Source organism: Petromyzon marinus, chromosome 74, assembly GCF_048934315.1.
Source record: "Petromyzon marinus isolate PM22_M1 ecotype Great Lakes invasive population chromosome 74, UKy_Petmar_22M1.pri1.0, whole genome shotgun sequence".
In the NCBI taxonomy this organism is placed as follows: Eukaryota; Metazoa; Chordata; class Hyperoartia; order Petromyzontiformes; family Petromyzontidae; genus Petromyzon; species Petromyzon marinus.
Genome location: NC_133740.1, coordinates 13,137,911 through 13,160,215, shown reverse-complemented (window position 1 = coordinate 13,160,215; position 22,305 = coordinate 13,137,911). Strand labels below are relative to the sequence as shown.

At 51.0% G+C, this 22,305-nt stretch overlaps 2 protein-coding genes across 5 annotated transcripts in view; one reads left to right on the top strand and one right to left on the bottom strand.

Moving 5' to 3' along the window:
- The window catches only part of LOC116958262 (uncharacterized), a 44,340-nt gene extending 29,264 nt beyond the window's left edge, over positions 1-15,076 (bottom strand). The window contains exons 1-7 of one of the 4 annotated variants that reach the window (XM_076056162.1): positions 14,800-15,076; positions 14,595-14,640; positions 11,417-11,562; positions 5,791-6,001; positions 4,113-4,336; positions 3,456-3,690; positions 1,982-2,315 (exon numbers count right to left, since the gene is read on the bottom strand). In XM_076056162.1, coding sequence (XP_075912277.1) covers positions 1,982-2,315; positions 3,456-3,690; positions 4,113-4,336; positions 5,791-6,001; positions 11,417-11,559 — 1,147 coding nt within the window. In that variant the 5' untranslated portion in view covers positions 11,560-11,562; positions 14,595-14,640; positions 14,800-15,076. Of the gene's footprint in view, positions 1-1,981; positions 2,316-3,455; positions 3,691-4,112; positions 4,337-5,790; positions 6,002-11,416; positions 11,673-14,594; positions 14,641-14,799 lie in introns of all 4 variants that reach the window. The other 3 variants (XM_076056160.1, XM_032980791.2, XM_076056161.1) reach the window with 3 other exon arrangements.
- A 3,151-nt stretch (positions 15,077-18,227) lies between these two features.
- On the top strand, positions 18,228-22,273 carry SNAPIN (SNAP associated protein). The gene is made up of 5 exons (XM_076056163.1): positions 18,228-18,317; positions 18,628-18,872; positions 19,448-19,494; positions 20,604-20,722; positions 22,003-22,273. The coding sequence occupies exons 2-5, from the start codon at positions 18,646-18,648 to the stop codon at positions 22,099-22,101; spliced, it is 492 nt and encodes a 163-aa protein (XP_075912278.1). The 5' UTR covers positions 18,228-18,317; positions 18,628-18,645; the 3' UTR covers positions 22,102-22,273.
- The last annotated feature ends 32 nt before the right edge of the window (positions 22,274-22,305 follow it).

The window sequence follows — 22,305 nt, the reverse complement described above, 5'->3', positions numbered from 1 at the left end:
ATACGCTGTGCGGCGATCGGATAATTTGCATGGCTTTTGAAAACGAAAAATCTGCGAAAATAACATTTTCAGTGGCAAAAAAAATTACAGACGAAAGTGACTCGGCCGCAGATTTTTGTTCGTTTTCCGACACTTACAGCCAAATCAGTTTCAAGACGTGCGATTTGCTTTGGCGCCATCACCACGTTCCCTCCGGCAACTGCGGCCCCTCTTCGACACGAAAAGAACAATGAATCAGACCTGGTGCGATCGTTTCAACGCAAACGTTTCAAAGGAAATAAAACGACCTCTCCAAGGCGGTGTTATTATTGCTAACATTATTTGCGACATTTTTTTGGGGACGTAAACCATATCGGTGTCACGTTTCCGCCACTTGCTGAGGTTTTTGTTTCCGCAGTTGTGCCGCACACAACTCTCCCGTGCGCTTGCGGGTTGAACCGCGTCATTGTTCGGCAAGGTGATGGAGCTTTCTATGGCTGCTCCCGTTTCCCCCTCGCATGCACGAGTGACAAGCTTTCCTCTGGCTACACCCGATTTTTTTCGTCCCGAACGAAGCAAATAACCAACACCGGTCGACCTACAACAGGCTCGAGCAGCGGCTGGCAATGCTTACGCAGGATCCCGGTGAACAAATTCAGGCGTTCCATCCGAGGAAGCTGCCGTAACGCGGAGCGCGAAAAGAGTCGGGAAACATCATGTCGAAGAATGCGCGGCAGCATAGCATGGAAACGCACGGGACAGCCGACCGGGGGTTTATTATTGACGGTCGCACCAGGCCGGTTCGTCACGCTCCGTGCCGAACGAGGGGCTGCTACGGAGGGGAAGCTACGGCAACGGAGCCCCGTGTCGGGGACGCTCCGAGTCGGGGGAGCGAGTGATAAAAGGGCGATTTGAATCGACGGGTCGGTCCGTGTTCCTCATGCCACGATTCGGGGTCACAATTCGATTCAGAGAGAATTGATATATACACACACACACACGCACGTGTGAGGAAAAAAATAGATAGCGCTGTTAAGCGATGCGTCTCGAATCCACGTTGGCTGCAGCTATCACGAACTAGCCAACTGCAACCTCTGCAATGAAAGCACTCACGATGTCGACGACGGACGTGGCAGGAGCAACAGCACGCACCACGACTAGAAACGCAAGTTCCAAGTATTCCCCCATGTCTAGCGCCCGATTCGTGCGGTCAAGATGCTCGTAGGCGAGGTGTTATAATATTTGAAAAGCCGTTTTTGGAGAGCTGCAGGCGTCGTGTGGCCGCAGAGAGCCGTGCGGAATAAAGTCGTGGACCGGATAAGCCTCTCGTCCCCTGCAGTTTGGGGATCCGATTAGAACTGCCCGAAACGGGGGACAGAGTGGAGGATTCCGGAGTCGTGGCGATCGGTGTCAAGAGGGGAAGCCGTTGTGGAGTAGACGGATGGATTAATCAACAAACGCGGTCGCGGGCGGGCGGGTATATGGCGATGCTGCGTGCTGCATGGGGAAGTGACTGCAATTTGTTCTCTGCCACGTGAGTTGTTTGTGGTCTGTAAGCGTTTTCTTTTTACTGCACAAGCTAAATGTTGTTTTATTATGCAGAGGGTGGCGCTTGTTTATAATCTGTCGGAAGGATCTACAAAGTTTTTCTTCTCTTGATGGCGAAGACTGGGAAAAGGTTCAGGGTTAGGTAACGTCAACAGCGACAATACAAGCATCGGGGCGGTGTACGTTAACACTGCGTTTACACTAATTACATTTTAAGCAAATTAGTATATATTTGTTTTGTCAGAAACACTTAGTATGTGCTGATCTCCTGTTGCCTGGGTGAAAATCGGGCTACATTTTGCATTCTCTAGCACTTTGTTGGGTCTGCCGTCCCTTATAAAGACGTACATAATACTGATGGCGTGTAACCAACAAACTGCAATCACACAGCACCACTTGACACCACGGAAACCGCCAACACGACCGGCGCAACCGTCGTCCGCTCTCACACTACCTTTTTCACTTTTCACCGCCGCTGGCGGGATTGTTGACTCGGTCGTCTTGACAGCCGTTTTAGGGGCACCTTTCGCACCGACTGTCGGGGTGATGGCAGCGGCAAGTGCGCCGGCGGGAGCTGCAACGGCGATGGCGGCGGCAGCGGCGGCCTTCTTGTCAGCCTCGGCTTTGCGATCGGCCTCCTCGCGGATGAGGGGGCAGGTGAGCGTGACGGTGATGGTGAGGGTCGGTGCCCCCGGTCGGTTCCAATGGACCAGCAGGGCTGCGTCTTTGGCTTTGTTCTCCACCCCGAACGACTCCTTGCTCTCGGCCACCGCCTGGGCGCGCACTGTCTGCAGGGACGCGAGCGCCGTTTACAAAGGTCAGAGAGTGCAGCCCCCCCAACCCCACCGCGCCACCGCTGGCGGAAGGGACGGCCCGTTGAGGCATTGCCAAGAGAGAGCACCTCTTAAGGAGGGCGTTGTTGGCCTACTCTTCCACGCTGTCCGGCCGGATGTCTCGGAAAAGAGGTGGGAGGATCCACACTTAAAACCCACCGCATGCGCGATCTGCCAACGGACTTCACTGTGATGAACCAATTAATACTCGTGGGTGGACAGAGGCTTGCACCAATTTTTCAACACGCCAAGGCCAGGCCAGAGTGGCCCCCAGGTTGTTTTTCGACTGCGAGAAGCCGAGCCGTGCCGCCGACGACACGCGCAGGGAGCAGAGTCGGGATGCGTCGCAGGCGACGCAGTGGACGGCGCCGCGTCCCTCACGGCGTAACGACGACGTCGCACGCGTGACGATTGACTGAGGTGGTCCCTCCCCTGACACTGCTTGGCCCCGAGTAAGATCGAGACGTCCAAGCGAGGCCAACGCATCACGGCTTGGTTCAAGCCCCGCGCGGCTAAGTGCCAGTAGAAACCCAACTGTACCACGTGTGCTGGCTCGGTTCGGATACGCCAGTGGAAAAAGTGTATACGTGTCACTGAGCCAGCCATTACGAATCTGGAAAAGATATAAGATGTGATGCTGCCGTGGGTTTCATGGACTCATCACACTGGACTCGCAATCCAAGTTCGACTCCATCTCCTGGGACGGCAGTTCAAACGGACGGCACAAGTTTGTTAAACCCAGTCCCGTAACTACGAGTGGGCTACACCGCTTGTTAAGTCTGTTGACAGGACGCGTGTGTGGTGGACGATCAGCACATACTAACGTCGTGATTTGTTTTATTTTATTTCATTTCTAACTACGTGACTTTACCGAAAGAACCAAAGAGTAGGGCTAAAACTATTTTAAACTATTAACTATTTTGTCTTTTACCAGGTGAGGCCCACTGAGCTATGCGTCTTTTTTCAGAAGCGACCTGGACACAAATGATAACGAGCTGCCTTATCATGGACGTGGAAATTAATAGCAGCCAAATACTCCATAACGCACGTTTTTATGAACATGCCCCTCCCATCCTCCCCCTTATCGAGTGGAACCTTGAGGTGCTTGGGCAGAAGTTGCACGATGCGCCCCAGCAGCGTCTTGGTCGGCTTGTCCTTACAGATGAGCACCAGCGCCAGCTCCAGGTCTCCCTTGAGCAGCAGCCCCTTGGCAACCGGACCAGCGCGCATCACGCCACGCAGGGTGCGGTCCGCGGGGTCTACCGCACCGCCAGCGCCACCGCCGGCGCTACCAGCCCCAGCGCCAGCACCAACGGCAACAGCAGCAGCCCTGAAACCACACACCGGGGTGGCACAACGGTACCACTCATGCCTCACAGCAAGAAGGGGCCCGGGTTCATGTGGATTTCTGCGTGGCGTTTGTATGTTTCCCCCCTTGTTGTGAATGGGTTCTCTCTGGGTTCTCTCTAGGTTCTCCGGTTTCCCCATAGCTAAAAATAAATCAAGTATAGAATGCAATCGGTGTGGGGCCAAACATCCCAATCCTGTATGATTGTTGAACTCCTTTCTCACCGTACGTAGCCAGCCATGCTAATCAGAGGTGTGGGGGAAGGACAACAAACTAAATACAATAAGCAGTTCTAAAGAAATTAGCTTTCAATCTAGGGAGCCGCAAGACTATCCTGACAGAGCCTTGAGGCTTTCCTGGGTTGAAAAAAAAAGTTTCATTTTCAGAAAGTATAAAAAAAATACCCAGCAGAGGCGGCTCCAGGAGTAGCAGCAGCAGCGGACGCAGCTACAGCAGCCCCAGCAGCCCCGGTGCCGGTATCCAAATCATCCGACAGGAGCTTCAGAGCCTTCTCGGTGACGGTGACCAGGGTCTGCACAGCCTCTAGCTCGGCCTGCGTGGGGTAGATGGCCGTGTGCTTGGCCAGCACGTGGCGCTCGTACTCCGAGTGGCACGTGGGCCGCTGGGCCTTCAGCGTGACAACCACCGCCACCACGGTGGGGGGGGCAGGAGAGCAAGGGGCAAAAGCACGGGGATGGGGGCGAGGGTGGCAGAGAGACGGAGACAGAGGAGTGGGGCGGCGGGGGGAGAGAGCATTACGGATTTTGAAAGTGGGGTGATCTTCGTGTCACTCGCTTACTTGTTCACTCACTAACCCGGTCACTCACTCACTCAGTCAGCCACCCGATGCTGACATGTTCACTTGCTTGCTCAGTCACCTAGCCACTCGCTCACTCCCTGAACACATGTTCACTCGCTCGCTCACCTGCTCACTTATTCACGAGCCGTCTATGTGCTTGCTCACTCACGCACTCACTCACTCGCACAACTACCCATATTCTTCCCCGAATTGTGTCGTGGATAGATCATGGCTGGAGGTGGTGACAATGATGTTGGCACCGTCTGCGTTGTTTTACAAATACAGTGGAACGCCCTGCGTTACTGTACACATTTAATCTATTTTCTTGTGGGCAAGCATACATGCAACTCTTGAGCAAGTCAGCATGAAGACAGCGGGTGACCGAGCGAGTGTGTGAGCAAACGACCTGTGCAGGTAGCTCGTGAGTGAGCGAGCCAGTGAGCAATCCGCCAAGTCAGCAAGTGAATCAGCCAGGGAACTAGCCAGCGAGTGAGTGACGCTGTGGGCTAGCCAGCGAGCAAATGACCCAGTGGGCTATCCGGTGAGCGAGCCAGTGAGCAATCCGGCGAGTCAGCAAGTGAATTAGCCAGGGAACTAGCCAGCGAGTGAGTGACGCTGTGGGCTAGCCAGCGAGCAAATGACCCAGTGGGCTATCCGGTGAGCGAGCCAGTGAGCAATCCGGCGAGTCAGCAAGTGAATTAGCCAGGGAACTAGCCAGCGAGTGAGTGACGCTGTGGGCTAGCCAGCGAGCAAATGACCCAGTGGGCTATCCGGTGAGCGAGCCAGTGAGCAATCCGCAAAGTCAGCAAGTGAATTAGCCAGGGAACTAGCCAGCGAGTGAGTGACGCTGTGGGCTAGCCAGCGAGCAAATGACCCAGTGGGCTATCCGGTGAGCGAGCCAGTGAGCAATCCGGCGAGTCAGCAAGTGAATTAGCCAGGGAACTAGCCAGCGAGTGAGTGACGCTGTGGGCTAGCCAGCGAGCAAATGACCCAGTGGGCTATCCGGTGAGCGAGCCAGTGAGCAATCCGCAAAGTCAGCAAGTGAATTAGCCAGGGAACTAGCCAGCGAGTGAGTGACGCTGTGGGCTAGCCAGCGAGCAAATGACCCAGTGGGCTATCCGGTGAGCGAGCCAGTGAGCGAGCCAGTGAGCGTGCCAGCAAGTAAGTTAGCCAGGGAACTAGCCAGCGAGTGAGTGATGCAGCAGATTAGCCAGCGAGCCAGCGAGTGAATAACCCAGTGGGCTAGCAGGTGAACGAGCGAGTGAGCGGGCGAGCGTTGGTACCGGGCCGGGCGTAGAGGGCAGCTTAGGCTTGCGCACGGCCTGGTCGGAGCGTTCCTGCGCCGACAGGTACTCGTAATGGCGCAGCTCCTCCTCGTAGCGCTGGTACTCCTCCCAGTAGCGCATTTCCGCCTCGTAGGCGCGCATGTCCTCCTGGTAGCGCATGTCCTCCTCGAAGCAGTAGCGCTCGTACCAGAAGCTCAGGTCCTCGTAGCTGTTGGGTAGCAATGGGGGGGGGGTGGTGCGAGTGTGGGGCAGTGTTAATTTAATAGGTAGTTTTGATTTAAAGCTTTCGTGACTGCAGGGATTCATATAATTGGTTCTTTCGGTAAAGTCACGTATAATTTTATTATTATGTTATTGTTTCCCTTATATGTGACTTTACCGAAAGAACCAAGAATATTAGTAGGTAGTATTACTACTTTCAAGCTAAGGTTGAAAATGTGTGTAAATAAGCTCTAGTATGTAAGTCTGTCCGTCTGTGTTCGTCCGTAGGCTAAACTAAACTATTTATTTAACAGGTAAAAACTAAATTTTGATTTAAAGCTTTCGTGACTGCAGTAATTCATATTCTTAGTTTTTTCGGTAAAGTCACGTTGAAGAGAAACAACGAAATAACAAAATATATATAAAACAATAAAAAATTCTCACGACGTTTCGACCATAACTCAAACGGTCATCATCAGGTGTGTCGGTTTGCATAAATTTATTTTGAAAATGACATATTTATTTATTTATTTATATAAAAAATAACGTTTGCGTCACGCGCAACGATTGGCAGTTTGCCAGGACTAGTCCATCTATTTTTTGAAAAGAGGAGGGGGGAGACGAAATTTGTTTTTATGTATGCTGTCTGAAAGCCACTGTAAGCGTGAACAATCAATCAAGAACTGAAATGATTTATCAAATCTTTCCAATGATTGCTAAGATAGAATCCATCTTCTCGGTTGAAATTGTCTCTGTGTTTGTATATGTGGATAGCCTCATGAACGAATCTCTCATGGAAGCCAGATGGCTTATAAAGAACCTCCGTCTTGGAAAAGTCAATGGCATGTGAGCCTACTGAATTAGAACAATGATCTGCTACGGCCGAGGTGTTGGTCCTACCGTGTTTAAGGTCTGCTTTATGTTCACGAATGCGGTCCGAGATATGGCGTTTGGTTTCTCCAATGTAACTACTACCACAGAGGCAACTTAGTTTGTAGACACCAGGGTATTGTATGTCCGGAATCACATCTTTTACAGACGGAACCAGATCACGGATTTTATGTAATGTGTTGAAACGGACCTGGATCTTGTGTTTATTAAAAAAAAAAAAGATCTCCAAAATCTTGAATAAACACAAGATCCAGGTCCGTTTCAACACATTACATAAAATCCGTGATCTGGTTCCGTCTGTAAAAGATGTGATTCCGGACATACAATACCCTGGTGTCTACAAACTAAGTTGCCTCTGTGGTAGTAGTTACATTGGAGAAACCAAACGCCATATCTCGGACCGCATTCGTGAACATAAAGCAGACCTTAAACACGGTAGGACCAACACCTCGGCCGTAGCAGATCATTGTTCTAATTCAGTAGGCTCACATGCCATTGACTTTTCCAAGACGGAGGTTCTTTGTAAGCCATCTGGCTTCCATGAGAGATTCGTTCATGAGGCTATCCACATATACAAACACAGAGACAATTTCAACCGAGAAGATGGATTCTATCTTAGCAATCATTGGAAAGATTTGATAAATCATTTCAGTTCTTGATTGATTGTTCACGCTTACAGTGGCTTTCAGACAGCATACATAAAAACAAATTTCGTCTCCCCCCTCCTCTTTTCAAAAAATAGATGGACTAGTCCTGGCAAACTGCCAATCGTTGCGGGTGACGCAAACGTTATTTTTATATAAATAAATAAATAAATATGCCATTTTCAAAATAAATTTATGCAAACCGACACACCTGATGATGACCGTTTGAGTTATGGTCGAAACGTCGTGAGAATTTTTTATTGTTTTATATATATTTTGTTATTTTGTTGTTTCTCTTCAACGTGACTTTACCGAAAAAACTAAGAATAGGTAAAAACTAATGAGCTATATCGATCTTTTTTTTTAAAGCGACCTGGCCATCACAAATGATAGCTCAACGAAGTAGCTTATCATGTGGACATTTATAGTAGCCAAATACTCTAAACGCGTGATGTTGATTCTAAAACAGGAGAGCAAAACCGGAAGAGCCGGAGAAAAATCCACATGGCCACAGGGAGAACATGCAAACTCCAAAACATCTCATAACCACCGTGATGATGATGATGAGAGAGAGACGCAAACTCCAATTATACAGCAGGCGTCAGGGTCGGGATGGAACTCACGACCTCCTGTATACCAGGAGAGGTAGTTAACATGGCGACGAAGCTGATGCCAGCCTTTCCTCACCTCGTCTTGCCTCTCTCATCTCTTTAAACATCCCCGTTCATGCTCTTTATTCACAATCTCTCTCCGTCTCTTTCTATCTATTCCTCTTTTTCCCTGTGCACAATCCAGTTCATGATCTCTAACTCCTTCCACTGGGATAAACTTCCCCTGTACATGAAGCAGTACTCTCTCGATTTAAAGCTTTCGTGATTGCAGGGATTCATATTCTTGGTTCTTTCGGGAAAGTCACGTAGAAGGGAAACAATACATTTTCTTGCTATGGTTTTCACACCTGATGATGATTGCTTGTGTTGCAGTCGAAACGTCGTGAGAATTTTATTGTTTTATATTTTTATTATTTTATTGTTTCCCTTCTACGTGACTTTACCGAAAGAACCAAGAATATATATCAGTCCTCTCTCCTTATAACCTCATTTCGTCCTTCTCTTTAGGCTTCACATCTTCTCCACTGTGCATTCCCTTCCCCTTCTCTCCCTTCACCTGTCCACTCCGTCCCATCCCTGCCATGCCCTTTTGTGACCCCCATGTGACCTCTGTTACGGTCAGTCATTCCTAAACCTTTGCACTGTACCTTGCCATTAAAAAAAGGTCACTCGACTTTTGTACTGCTTTAAAAAAAATCTGTTCAAGTGTGCCTTGAGCTCAGGCGCTCTACATAAATACAGTGAGGGAAAAAAAGTATTTGATCCCCTGCTGATTTTGTACATTTGCCCACTGGCAAAGAAATGATCAGTCTATAAATTTAACGGTAGGTTTATTTGAACAGTGAGAGACAGAATAATAACAAAATCCAGAAAAACGCATGTCAAAAATGTTATGAATTGATTTGCATTTTAATGAGGGAAATAAGTACTTGACCCCTCTGCAAAACATGACTTAGTACTTGGTGGCAAAACCCTTGTTGACAATCACAGAGGTCAGACGTTTCTTGTAGTTGGCCACCAGGTTTGCACACATCTCAGGAGGGATTTTGTCCCACTCCTCTTTGCAGATCTTCTCCAAGTCATTAAGGTTTTGAGGCTGACGTTTGGCAACTCGAACCTTCAGCTCCCTCCACAGATTTTCTATGGGATTAAGGTCTGGAGACTGGCTAGGCCACTCCAGGACCTTAATGTACTTCTTCTTGAGCCACTCCTTTGCTGCCTTGGCCGTGTGTTTTGGGTCAATGCCCTGGCTAAGGGAAGGAGGTTCTCACCCAAGATTTGAGGGAACATGGCCCTGTCCATCATCCCTTTGATGCAGTGAAGTTGTCCTGCCCCCTTGGCAGAAAAACACCCCCAAAGCATAATGTTTCCACCTCCATATTTGACGGTGGGGATGGTGTTCTTGGGGTCATAGGCAGCATTCCGTCTCCTCCAAACACGGCGAGTTCAGTTGATGTCGAAGAGCTCCATTTTGGTCTCATCTGACCACAACACTTTCACCCAGTTGTCCTTTGAATCATTCAGATGTTCATTGGCAAACTTCAGACGGGCATGTATATGTGCTTTCTTGAGCAGGGGGACCTTGCAGGCGCTGCAGGATTTCAGTCCTTCACGGCGTAGTGTTACCAATTGTTTTCTTGGTGACTATGGTCCCAGCTGCCTTGAGATCATTGACAAGATCCCCCCGTGTAGTTCTGGGCTGATTCCTCACCGTTCTCATGATCATTGCAACTCCACGAGGTGAGATCTTGCATGGAGCCCCAGGCCGAGGGAGATTGACAGTTCTTTTGTTTCTTCCATTTGCGAATAATCACACCAACTGTTGTCACCTTCTCACCAAGCTGCTTGGCAATGGTCTTGTAGCCCATTCCAGCCTTGTGTAGGTCTACAATCTTGTCCCTGACATCCTTGGAGAGCTCTTTGGTCTTGGCCATGGTGGACAGTTTGGAATCTGATTGATTGATTAATTGCTTCTGTGGACAGGTGTCTTTTATACAGGTAACAAGCTGAGATTATGAGCACTCCCTTTAAGAGGGTGCTCCTAATCTCAGCTCGTTACCTGTATAAAAGACACCAGGGAGCCAGAAATCTTTCTGATTGAGAGGGGGTCAAATACTTATTTCCCTCATTAAAATGCAAATCAATTTATAACATTTTTGACATGCGTTTTTCTGGATTTTGTTGTTGTTATTCTGTCTCTCACTGTTCAAATAAACCTACCATAAAAATTATAGACTGATCATTTCTTTGTCAGTGGGCAAACGTACAAAATCAGCAGGGGAACAAATACTTTGTCCCCTCACTGTATAAGACAAGATGATGCCAGAACAGCACAGGACAAACCAAGTAGAAATGAGAGGATAGTCAAAGCAGTGAAAAGCAATCTTGATTTGAAGCTTTCGTGACTGCAGGGATCCATACTCTTTGGTTCTTTCGGTAAAGTCACGTAGGTAGAAAATTAATAGATCGCGACGTTTCGATCGCAACACAAGCGACCGTCTGTTCTAGGGCGCCTGAAGACAATCGTGATTGATTAATTTTCTATCTACGTGACTTCACCGAAAGAACCAAAGAGGTACAGTGAAAAAACAGTGAAAAACAGTGACTTTTTTATATTCTTAGTTCTTTCGGTAAAGTCACGTTGAAGGGAAACAACAACGTGACTTTACCGAAAGAACTAAGAATATGAATTACTGCAGTCACGAAAGCTTTAAATCAAAACAGTGACTTTATTCCGCACCACACAAAGTGGAGGGTGGGTGGTTGTGTGCAGGGCACTTTGAAATCTAGATAGAAAACTCACTTATTTTGAACTGCTTTTTGTGTTTCGTGTGTTGACCTCCCCCCACACCTCCGATTAGCACGCATGGCTACGTACGATGCGAAAGAATCTTCTTTGGTTCTTTTGGTAAAGTCACGTAGAATGAGAATAAAATAACAAAATAAAACAATAAAATTCTCACGACGTTTCGGCCACAACACAAGTGGCCTTCTTCAGGTGAGCTTCATTGAAGCTCTGTCGCCCCATCAGGTCTGTCCCTTTCACCTGAAGAAGGCCACTTGTGTTGCGGCCGAAACGTCGTGAGAATTTTATTCTTTTACTTTATCATTTTATTCTCATTCTACGTGACTTTACCGAAAGAACCAAAGAAGATTAATCCTTGCAGTCACGAAAGCTTTAGATGCGAAAGAAGTTAAACATACACAGATGCATACTGGGCCATGAAGTAACGGACAAGACCGGGGGAAGAGTAAAAGGCTGGGGTACGGCATTACCGTTTAAAGTCGTCGGGCCGCAGCCGCTTCCCGCGCCGGACGAGGTCCTCCCAGTAGAGAAGTTCCTCGTAGGCCTGGCGCTCATCCCAAATGGGAACCTCCATGGGCACCCCACGGCCTCCGCGCCCCTTCAGCCTGTGCATGGTCTGAGCGCCCAACACCGGCTTCATCACCGGGCACATCGGCACCAGCGCCACTCGCAGCAGCGTCAACGCCGGCGTCAACACAACCACCACCGCAGCTAGAATCAACAACACTAGCATCAACACCAAAGCGAACACCACCAGCATTAACACCAGTGGAAGCATAAACACAACCACCACCGTCACCTGAATCAACACTGCTAGCATCAACACCAGCAACAAAGTGAACACCACGAGCATCAGTTAGTTGTAATTACTGGTGAAACGTCGTAAATGTTGTAGATTTGCTCTCCAACACAGGTCTGCTGTACTAGTAACGAATCGGCATGTTCTGTTTACGTGACAACCCTTACTAATTGGCTGTGTTGGGTGGTGGCGGGTTTAACGACACATTTATATTCATTTGATCGAACCCAAAAAAAACTATATGATGGAGCACCACCAACCACTAATCAACAGCACCGCCAATATCAACACCAGCACCATCATATGTGGCCAGGTCACTTCTCAAAAATAAGGTAATAGCTCAGTGGGCTTTACCTGGGAAGATACACATTTTTAAAAGTGATTTGTTTACTTATCCTATACTTTGCACTATCATGTTTGTGTGTATTGTGTTTGTTGTTGCAACGTTCTGACCCCGTGCCCCGACTGGACGTCTGTGAAAACGAGCTTTATAGCTCATCGGATTCCTCCAGGATAAATATTCTGATCAGCATCACCACCACCACAGCCACCATAATCACCACGAGCACTGTCAGCAAAAGCACCACCTCCAACAGAAGCACCAGCAGCAATCCACACCTCCATCATTATCACAACCACCGATACCAGCATCTCAGCTCATCTTTCGTATGACGGGAAAAAAGCTGTTAACGGGATATCTATCAACAGCACCAATACCACCAGCACCATCACGATCAATGCCACCAACCAATACCAATACCCGGCATTCGCCACTAAGTGACAGGGACGTCACCACGGCGCCAGTGCCAGGCCAGGTGCACATTGAGGCCACGTGAAGTGTCCCAGGCTCGCTGACAGGAGGTCTCGGGACAGACCCAGCAGGTACCATGGATTGGCTGAGATGACTGACAGATGCACACCAGCTGTTACCCCCCTACTAGGCCAGGCGAGGTGCAGGAGGTCTCGGGACAGACCCAGCAGGTGCCATGGGTTGGCTGACTGAGATGACTGGCAGATGCACACCAGCTGTTACCCCCCTACTGTACCAGGCTAGGTGCAGGTCTCGGGACAGACCCAGCAGGTACCATGGGTTGGCTGACTGAGATGACTGACAGATGCACACCAGCTGTTACCCCCCTACTGTACCAGGCTAGGTGCAGGTCTTGGGACAGAACCAGCAGGTGCCATGGGTTGGCTGACTGAGATGACTGGCAGATGCACACCAGCTGTTACCCCCCTACTGTGCCAGGCTAAGTGCAGGTCTCGGGACAGATCCAGCAGGTGACATGGGTTGGCTGACTGAGATGGCTGGCAGATGCACACCAGCTGTTACCCCCCTACTGTACCAGGCTAGGTGCAGGTCTCGGGACAGACCCAGCAGGTACCATGGGTTGGCTGACTGAGATGACTGGCAGATGCACACCAGCTGTTACCCCCTACTGTACCAGGCTAAGTGCAGGTCTCGGGACAGATCCAGCTGGTACCATGGGTTGGCCGACTGAGATGACTGACAGATGCACACCAGCTGTTACCCCCCTACTGTACCAGGCTAGGTGCAGGTCTCGGGACAGACCCAGCAGGTACCATGGGTTGGCTGACTGAGATGCCTGGCAGATGCACACCAGCTGTTACCCCCCTACTAGGCCAGGCGAGGTGCAGGTCTCGGGACAGACCCAGCAGGTGCCATGGGTTGGCTGAGATGACTGACAGATGCACACCAGCTGTTACCCCCCTACTGTGCCAGGCTAAGTGCAGGTCTCGGGACAGACCCAGCAGGTGCCATGGGTTGGCTGACTGAGATGACTGGCAGATGCACACCAGCTGTTACCCCCCTACTGTACCAGGCGAGGTGCAGGTCTCGGGACAGACCCAGCAGGTACCATGGGTTGGCTGACTGAGATGACTGACAGATGCACACCAGCTGTTACCCCCTACTGTGCCAGGCTAGGTGCAGGAGGTCTCGGGACAGACCCAGCAGGTGCCATGGGTTGGCTTACTGAGATGACTGGCAGATGCACACCAGCTGTACTTCCCTAGTGTGCCAGGCTAGGTGCAGGAGGTCTTGGGACAGACCCAGCAGGTGCCATGGGTTGGCTTACTGAGATGACTGGCAGATGCACACCAGCTGCACCCCTCTGTGCCAGGCTAGGTGCACGAGGTCACGGGATTGACGCAAGCAGACGCCATGAGTTGACCGACTAAGATGAAGACTGGCAGATGCACCACCTGTGCCCCCTGTCACAACCCCCGCTGCGTTTTAGCCGCCCGGGGCCATTAACACAACCACCACCACCAACACAACAACCACCACCCCTAACACAACCACCACCACCACCACCACAACCACCACCAACACAACCACACAACCTCCACCACCAACACAACCGCCACCAACACAACCACCACCACCACCAACACAACCACCACAACCACCACCATCAACACAACCACCTACACAACAACCACCAACACAACCACCACCAACACAACCACCACCAACACAACAACCACCACCACCAACACAACCACCACCACCAACACAACCACCAACACAACAATCACCATCAACACAACGACCACCACCAACAGCAGCATCATCACCACCGTCACCATGAACTTCAACCAACATGAATAGTGCTGGGATGGCCACCATTCTTAACAGGTGTTACAGGCTGCTGAGCAGTTTGCGCATTGCCCAGTGCGGTGAAGTATGGCCAATAATCCGCAGGAATGCATTAAAAGGCAATTCCGCGTTCACACCGGTACACACTTCCACAGTATAATTAAAATACCGCGTGATTTAGATTAAGATTGATCTGAGAAAGCTGTTCTTTAAAAAAATGTTTTACTTCAAATGCGATTTTCTCAGACGCGGATAAATTCGTGTTACGTACACTGCATAGGGACAGCGCAATACATTACAGGCGCTAATCGTTTGGCCGGGCACATACATTCACAATAAAAAAAACTAGAGATACTTTGCATCTAAAGTTTACGGAGATTCACGACCAAACGCCATTTACTTTCGTTTAATTTAAAGCTAAATGAATGTACCTCAGAAACGCGGCCTAGCCGTAGGAGAAGCCCTTTGCGCTCCGCTGTCGATTTCACCGAAAATTTCGCGTTCTCAAATCGCGATTCCTAATAAATCCCTTCGCCCTGTTGCGAGCAACACAAGCTTACGAACATTGATTAAGAAAAAAAAGATGTAAAGTTTATATCGGTTAAAATGCCATTTTTAAAAACTACAAACCCACAGCGACACAGTCCTTAACCTTGCCTAGCGCTGTTGTCGCTAGGCAGGAACCACGTGACGCGGGGCCGGCGATTTGATTGGAAGAACTTTGACGGCGATTTCCCGCCAAGGAAGTCCGCCCCCCTGCTGCTGTGTATTGGGAGTCTGTGTGTCTCTCTCATCATCATCATCACGGTGGGTAGATGTTGACTACCTCGCCTGGTGGGCAGGAGGTCGTGGGTTCCACCCAAACCCTGACGCCTGCTGCTGTGTATGTGGAGTTTGTGTCTCTCTCATCATCATCATCACCACGGTGGGTAGGAGATGTTAACTACCTCGCCTGGTATACAGGAGGTCGTGGGTTCGATCCCTATCCTGACGCCTGCTGCTGTGTATGTGGAGTTTGTGTCTCTCTCATCATCATCATCACGGTGGGTACGAGATGTTGATTACCTCGCCTGGTAGGCAGGATGTCGTGGGTTCGATGCCGATCCTGACCCCTGCTGTGTATATTTGGAGTTTGTGTCTCTCTCATCATCAACACGGTGGCTAGGAGATGTTGACTACCTCGCCTGGTCTACAAGAGGTCGTGGGTTCCACCCCGACCCTGACGCCTGCTGCTGTGTATGTGGAGTTTGCGTCTCTCTCATCATCATCACGGTGGCTGAGATGTTAACTACCTCGCCTGGTATACAGGAGGTCGTGGGTTTGATCCCGACCCTGACGCCTTCTGTATATTTGGAGTTTGTGGTGTCTCTCTCTCTCATCATCATCATCACAGTGGCTACGAGATGTTGACTACCTCGCCTGGTATGCAGGAGGTCGTGGGTTCCACCCAAACCCTGACGCCTGCTGCTGTGTATGTGGAGTGTGTGTCTCTCTCATCATCACAGTGGGTAGGAGATGTTAACTACCTCGCCTGGTATACAGGAGGTCGTGGGTTCCACCCCGACCCTGACGCCTGCTGCTGTGTATTTGGAGTTTGCGTGTCTCTTTCTCATCATCATCATCACGGTGGCTAGGAGATGTTAACTACCTCGCCTGGTAGGCAGGAGGTCGTGGGTTCGATCCCGATCCTGACCCCTGCTGTGTATATTGGGAGTTTGTGTGTCTCTCTCATCATCATCACGGTGGCTAGGAGATGTTAACTACCTCGCCCGGTATACAGGAGGTCGTGGGTTCCACCCCGACCCTGACGATGCCTGCTGCTGTATATTTGAAGTTTGCGTGTCTCTCTCATCATCATCATCACGGTGGGTAGGAGATGTTAACTACCTCGCCTGGTGTACAGGAGGTCGTGGGTTCGATCCCGACCCTGACGCCTGCTGCTGTGTATTGGGAGTTTACGTGTCTCTCTCATCATCATCACGGTGGCTAGGAGATGTTAACTACCTCGCCTGGTGTACAGGAGGTCGTGGGTTCGATCCCGACCCTGACGCCTGCTGCTGTGTATTGGGAGTTTACGTGTCTCTCTCATCATCATCACGGTGGGTAGGAGATGTTGACTACCTCGCCTGGTATACAGGAGGTCGTGGGTTCCACCATAACCCCTGACGATGCCTGCTGCTGTGTATGTGGAGTTTGCGTGTCTCTCTCTCATCATCATCACGGTGGCTAAGATATGTTAACTACCTCGCCTGGTATACAGGAGGTCGTGGGTTCGATCCCGACCCTGACGCCTGCCGCTGTGTATGTGGAGTTTGCGTCTCTCTCTCATCATCATCACGGTGGCTAAGAGATGTTAACTACCTCGCCTGGTATACAGGTCGTGGGTTCGATCCCGACCCTGACGCCTGCCGCTGTGTATGTGGAGTTTGCGTGTCTCTCTCTCATCATCATCACGGTGGCTAGAAGATGTTAACTACCTCGCCTGGTATACAGGAGGTCGTGGGTTCGATCCCGACCCTGACGCCTGCTGCTGTGTATGTGGAGTTTGCGTGTCTCTCTCTCATCATCATCACGGTGGCTAGGAGATGTTAACTACCTCGCCTGGTGTGCAGGAGGTCGTGGGTTCCACCCCAACCCCTAACGATGCCTGCTGCTGCTGTATATTTGGAGTTTGCGGTGTCTCTCTCCCCGTGGTCGCGTGGATTTCTCCCTAGGTCCTCCGGTTTTCCCCTCCACATTTACAATCAACATCACCACCACGCGTTGTAGACGATTTCGCCGGTGCTATAATTTCCCACGTGACGACGACGATGACGATGTGCCCCCTTCCTTGAGCTGCTGTCACTTGTGATATCCGGGGTCGCTTCTCAAAAAGAGCGACACAGCCCCAGCGGGCCCTTACACCTCGTGAAATAAAACGGTTTAGTTTTGGTTTAAAAAGAATAACTTGCATCGTTGTTGTCGAGAAGATGATGGTGGGGAGGTCTCCACCTAGCTGTGGATAAACCACGGCTGGTGGTGGTGGTGATGATGGTGGTGGTGGTGGTGATGATGGTGGTGGTGATGATGGTGGTGGTGATGGTGGTGGTGGTGATGATGGTGGTGGTGATGATGGTGGTGATGATGATGGTGGTGGTGATGGTGGTGGTGATGATGGTGGTGGTAGTTATGGTGGTGGTGATGATGATGGTGGTGGTGGGGAGGTCTCCACCCAGCAGTGGATAGACCAGGGATGGTGGTGGTGATGGTGGTGATGGTGGTGGTGGTGATGATGGTGGTGGTGATGATGGTGGTGGTGATGATGGTGGTGGTGATGATGGTGGTGGTGGTGATGATGGTGGTGGTGGTGATGATGGTGGTGGTGGTGATGATGGTGGTGGTGGTGATGATGATGGTGGTGGTGATGATGATGGTGGTGGTGGTGATGATGATGGTGGTGGTGATGATGATGGTGGTGGTGATTATGATGGTGGTGGTGATTATGATGGTGGTGATGTTGGTGGTGGTGGTGATGAGAATGGTGGTGGTGATGATGGTGGTGGTGATGATGATGGTGGTGGTGGTGATGATGGTGGTGGTGGTGATGGTGATGATGGTGGTGGTGATGATGGTGGTGGTGATTATGATGGTGGTGGTGGTGATGATGGTGGTGGTGGTGATGGTGGTGGTGATGATGGTGGTGATTATGATGGTGGTGGTGATGTTGGTGGTGGTGATGATGATGGTGGTGGTGATGATGGTGGTGGTGGTGGGGAGGTCTCCACCCAGCAGTGGATAGACCACGGCCGGTGACGACGAGCGCTGTCCGGGATCACGTGACCTCGCGCGCGTAAATAAATAATACGGGCGGGTCACGTGCCCGACGTCTACTTCCGGGTTTCTTGGGCTTCGCGAGTAGCTCCGTGTCCGCTGCGTCTCGCGTCTCCGCCGCGTGTCTCTGCGTGTCTCGGTGTGTCTGTCTCCTTGTGTCTCGGTGTCTCTCTCCTTGTGTCTCGGTATCTGTCTCCTTGTGTCTCGGTGTCTGTCTCCTTGTGTCTCGGTGTCTCTCTCCTTGTGTCTCGGTGTCTGTCTCCTTGTGTCTCGGTGTCTCTCTCCTTGTGTCTCTCTCCTTGTGTCTCGGTGTCTGTCTCCTTGTGTCTCCGCGTGTCTCGTCGCGTCGATCACCGTCGTCTCTGTGTCGTCTCCACACGTGCGCGCGCGTGCGTCTCACTCGCGTCCTTGTGGCATCGGTGTTGCTGTTTGTCGTTGTGTCGTCTCAGCGTGCCACGGCTCCCGTGATGACGACTCGGGTGGAGGAGACGCAGGGGGGACAGGGGACACGGGGGGGACAGGAGACACGGGGAGGGCAGGGGGAAGGTGGGGGACAGGAGACAGAGCGGGGACAGGGGACATCGGGGGGACAGGAGGCACAGGGAGACCGCGGGAGGGAGGCGATCTCCGTGGGTCTCTTGGGGCTACTGAGACCCGCCGTGCGAGACGTGGACGAGAGCGTGAGGGCCGTCAGGTGAGAGACGTGGGAGGGGAGGGGCTGGGTCAGCGCCCCCCATTTCGTGTTTTTAGCGAGTGTGGTCGCAGTGTCTGTGAGGTGCTGGGGGGTGGGAGACGAAGGCGGCCGGGCGTGTGCCGTGTCACCCACCCACACCACCGTGCCACCCACCCACCCCACCGTGTGCCGTGCCACCCACACCACCGTGTGCCACCCACCCACACCACCGTGTGCCACCCACCCACACCACCGTGTGCCACCCACCCACACCACCGTGTCCCGTGCCACCCACCCACACCACCGTGTCCCGTGCCACCCACCCACACCACCGTGTCCCGTGCCACCCACCCACACCACCGTGTCCCGTGCCACCCACCCACACCACCGTGCCACCCACACCACCGTGCCACCAACCGTCGGTGGTGCTGCTGCGCTTGCCCCGTCAGCCTCCTGCACAGGGGGGTGGGTGTGGGGGTCTCTCTGCGTTGCCGTAGAGTGATAGCGAGTGGTGTCGTGTGAGCACTCCGTGGCGAGCGAGTTCTGTAGTGACGTCACGTCCATCTTCTCGCCACGTGTTTGTGTGTGGCGTGCAGGGAGTCGCAGATGGATCTCAGAGAGCAGATCGAGTCTCTGGCTGCAGGTGGGTGCTGCTTGAGTTGTCTCCGTATATCTCAAACCTGTCAACCCCTTTAACGGTGTCCCACCTCACGACAGGCGGATTCGGATCTTATTCGTCACCCCGTGCCCCTTTATAAATCTCAACTTTCATCACAGGGGAGAAACACAAATAAGTAGACACTTTATTATTTATAACAATAGGGTTTGCCTCGACTTCGTGACTGCAGGAATTCTGCCCAGCAGCTGGGCCGATGTGGTTATTGAGTGGACTTGCTGGTTTCAGTTTATTTTGGTATAGCCCTGTGAGCCATTCGGCTCTTGAATCGGGTGCAACCGCAACAAGCAAAAACACGAACAAGAAAAACATCTTAAAGTGACTTTGTGTGACTGTGCAAACAGAAAATCCATGAGAAAAAAAATTCCTGAAAAAAGCACCGTACACCAACGCTGTGTGCAAAAAATCCCAGTGGGATGCAAGTCATCATCATCACCACGTGATGATGATGCCTACCATCGTCTGTGACGGCCAGCGTCACATCTGACAAAGAGCTACACGGAAGCTCAGGGGGGGCTTTACCCCTGACAAAATTAAAAGTAATAGTTTAGGTTTAATTAAACGGGGAGTTGGCCTTTACGCCTGACAAAAATTTTAAAGAGCAGAGACGCTCACATGGAGCGGATACAACGTTGTGGGAGTTGGCACAGTAGGGGGCACAGGTGGTGCCATCTGCCAGCCATCTTGGTCAAGTCTTGGTACCTGCTTGGGTCTATCCCGTGACCTCGTGCACCTAGCTTGGCACAGCAGTCAACCCATGGCACCTGGGTCTGTCCCGTGACCACCTCGTGCACCTGCCAGTCACAGCCAGTCGACCCATGGCGCACCTGGGTCTGTCCCGTGACCACCTCGTGCACCTGCCCTGGCACAATGGGGGGGCATCTGCCAGTCATAGCCAGTCGACCCATGGCGCACCTAAGTCTGCCTCGTGACCTCCTGCCAGCAGCGAGCCTTCAACGCTTATTCGCGTGGCCTCCCGAGTGGCCCGGCACAAGCGCCGCGGAGTAGCGGCTGCTGCTGCTCCGAGCAACATGCTTCAGGCGACGATGGGTGGGGATCTGTCTCTCTGTGTGCAGAGCTGCGCAGAGTGAGCGAGGAGCAGGCTGGGGCTCCCGACCTCGACGTGTACGTTAAGAAACTGCTCAACGCGCGGAGACGCGTGGTGCTGGTCAACAACATCCTGCAGAACGTGCAGGTGCAACCACCACCACCACAACACACGATCCTACAGAACATTCAAGTACAATCACAAGATCCTAGATAACTTGCAGGTACAACCACCACCACCACAACACAGGATCCTACAGAACATTCAAGTACAACCACAAGATCCTAGAGAACTTGCAGGTACAACCACCACCACCACAACACACGATCCTACAGAACATTCAAGTACAACCACAAGATCCTACAGAACTTGCAGGTACAACCACCACCACAACACACGATCCTACAGAACATTCAAGTACAACCACAAGATCCTACAGAACTTGCAGGGACAACCACCACCACAACACAGGATCCTACAGAACATTCAAGTACAACCACAAGATCCTAGAGAACTTGCAGGTACAACAACCACCACCACAACACACGATCCTACAGAACATTCAAGTACAACCACAAGATCCTACAGAACTTGCAGGTACAACCACCACCACAACACACGATCCTACAGAACATTCAAGTACAACTACAAGATCCTAGAGAAACTTGCAGGTGCAACCACAAGCTCTTAGAACATGCACGTACAATCTCCACAACCACCACCACCATCATCGTACAAGATCCTACAAAATATGCAGGTACAACCATCACAACCACAAGTTCTTACAGAATCCACACTTCCAACAAGCACGTTTTACTTTACGGCGTGAAATAAGTTCATGCAATGTATACGTACAACCACCACAACACAAGATCCTAGCTAATGTGCACGTACAATTCTAGATTTGAAGCTTTCGTGACTGCAAGGATCCATACTCTTTTATTCTATTCGGTAAAGTCACGTAGGTAAAAAATTAAAACAAAAATCACGTTTCGGCCACAACACAAGTGGCCTTCATCAGGTGAAGGAACAGAACTGTCGGGACGACAGAGCTTCAATGAACGCTAAGATTCGTAGCGTCTTTTAAGCTGGGTGAGAGAAGTGAGGCACCTTGACAAAGGAGTTTACATATCAAACAGGAGACTTTAGCATTGAAATAGCTGAGGGATTAGCTTGTGACTGGTCACAGAAATAGCTATGTTAAAGTCAAAGCCTACACATCCACAGAGGCACCTAGTACATGAAACGTCGTGATTTTTGTTTTATTTACCTACGTGACTTTACCGAATAGAACCAAAGAGTATGTGCACGTACAACTTAATATTGATTTAAAGCTTTCATTACTGCAGGAATTCATATTCTCGGGTCTTTCGGTAAAGTCGCGTAGAACCAACTTACAAATGATGTTGACCTTGTGAACTTTGCAGGAACGTCTGGCAAGACTGAACCACAACGTGTCGCGCGAGTCTGCGCGGAGACGCACAATCCTCGATCCCTCGGATCCCACGCTCCCTGGGCCCGTGTGACCCCCCCCCCCCGTCACATCCACCACTCCCTGCCATCTCCCGTGTACACAGCCCGCCTCTCACTCCACACCGTCACAGCCACCTCTCCCTTTCCCGTGTACCCATCATCACTTCCCCCCACCCTTCATTTAACGATCAAATAAAGTGGAACATCTGCTCCATGTGTCTCTCAGCGTGCAACCCAAGCTTGTCATTCCTTTTTTC

What these genes read in the sequence shown, in the direction of transcription:
- SNAPIN (XM_076056163.1), top strand. Translation starts at nt 18,646, where the DNA reads ATGACGACTCGGGTGGAGGAGACGCAGGGGGGACAGGGGACACGGGGG. An exon ending in GAGAGCGTGAGGGCCGTCAG is followed by an intron (nt 18,873 to 19,447) that starts GTGAGAGACGTG and finishes TGTGGCGTGCAG; the next exon opens with GGAGTCGCAGATGGATCTCA. An exon ending in ACATCCTGCAGAACGTGCAG is followed by an intron (nt 20,723 to 22,002) that starts GTGCAACCACCA and finishes TGAACTTTGCAG; the next exon opens with GAACGTCTGGCAAGACTGAA.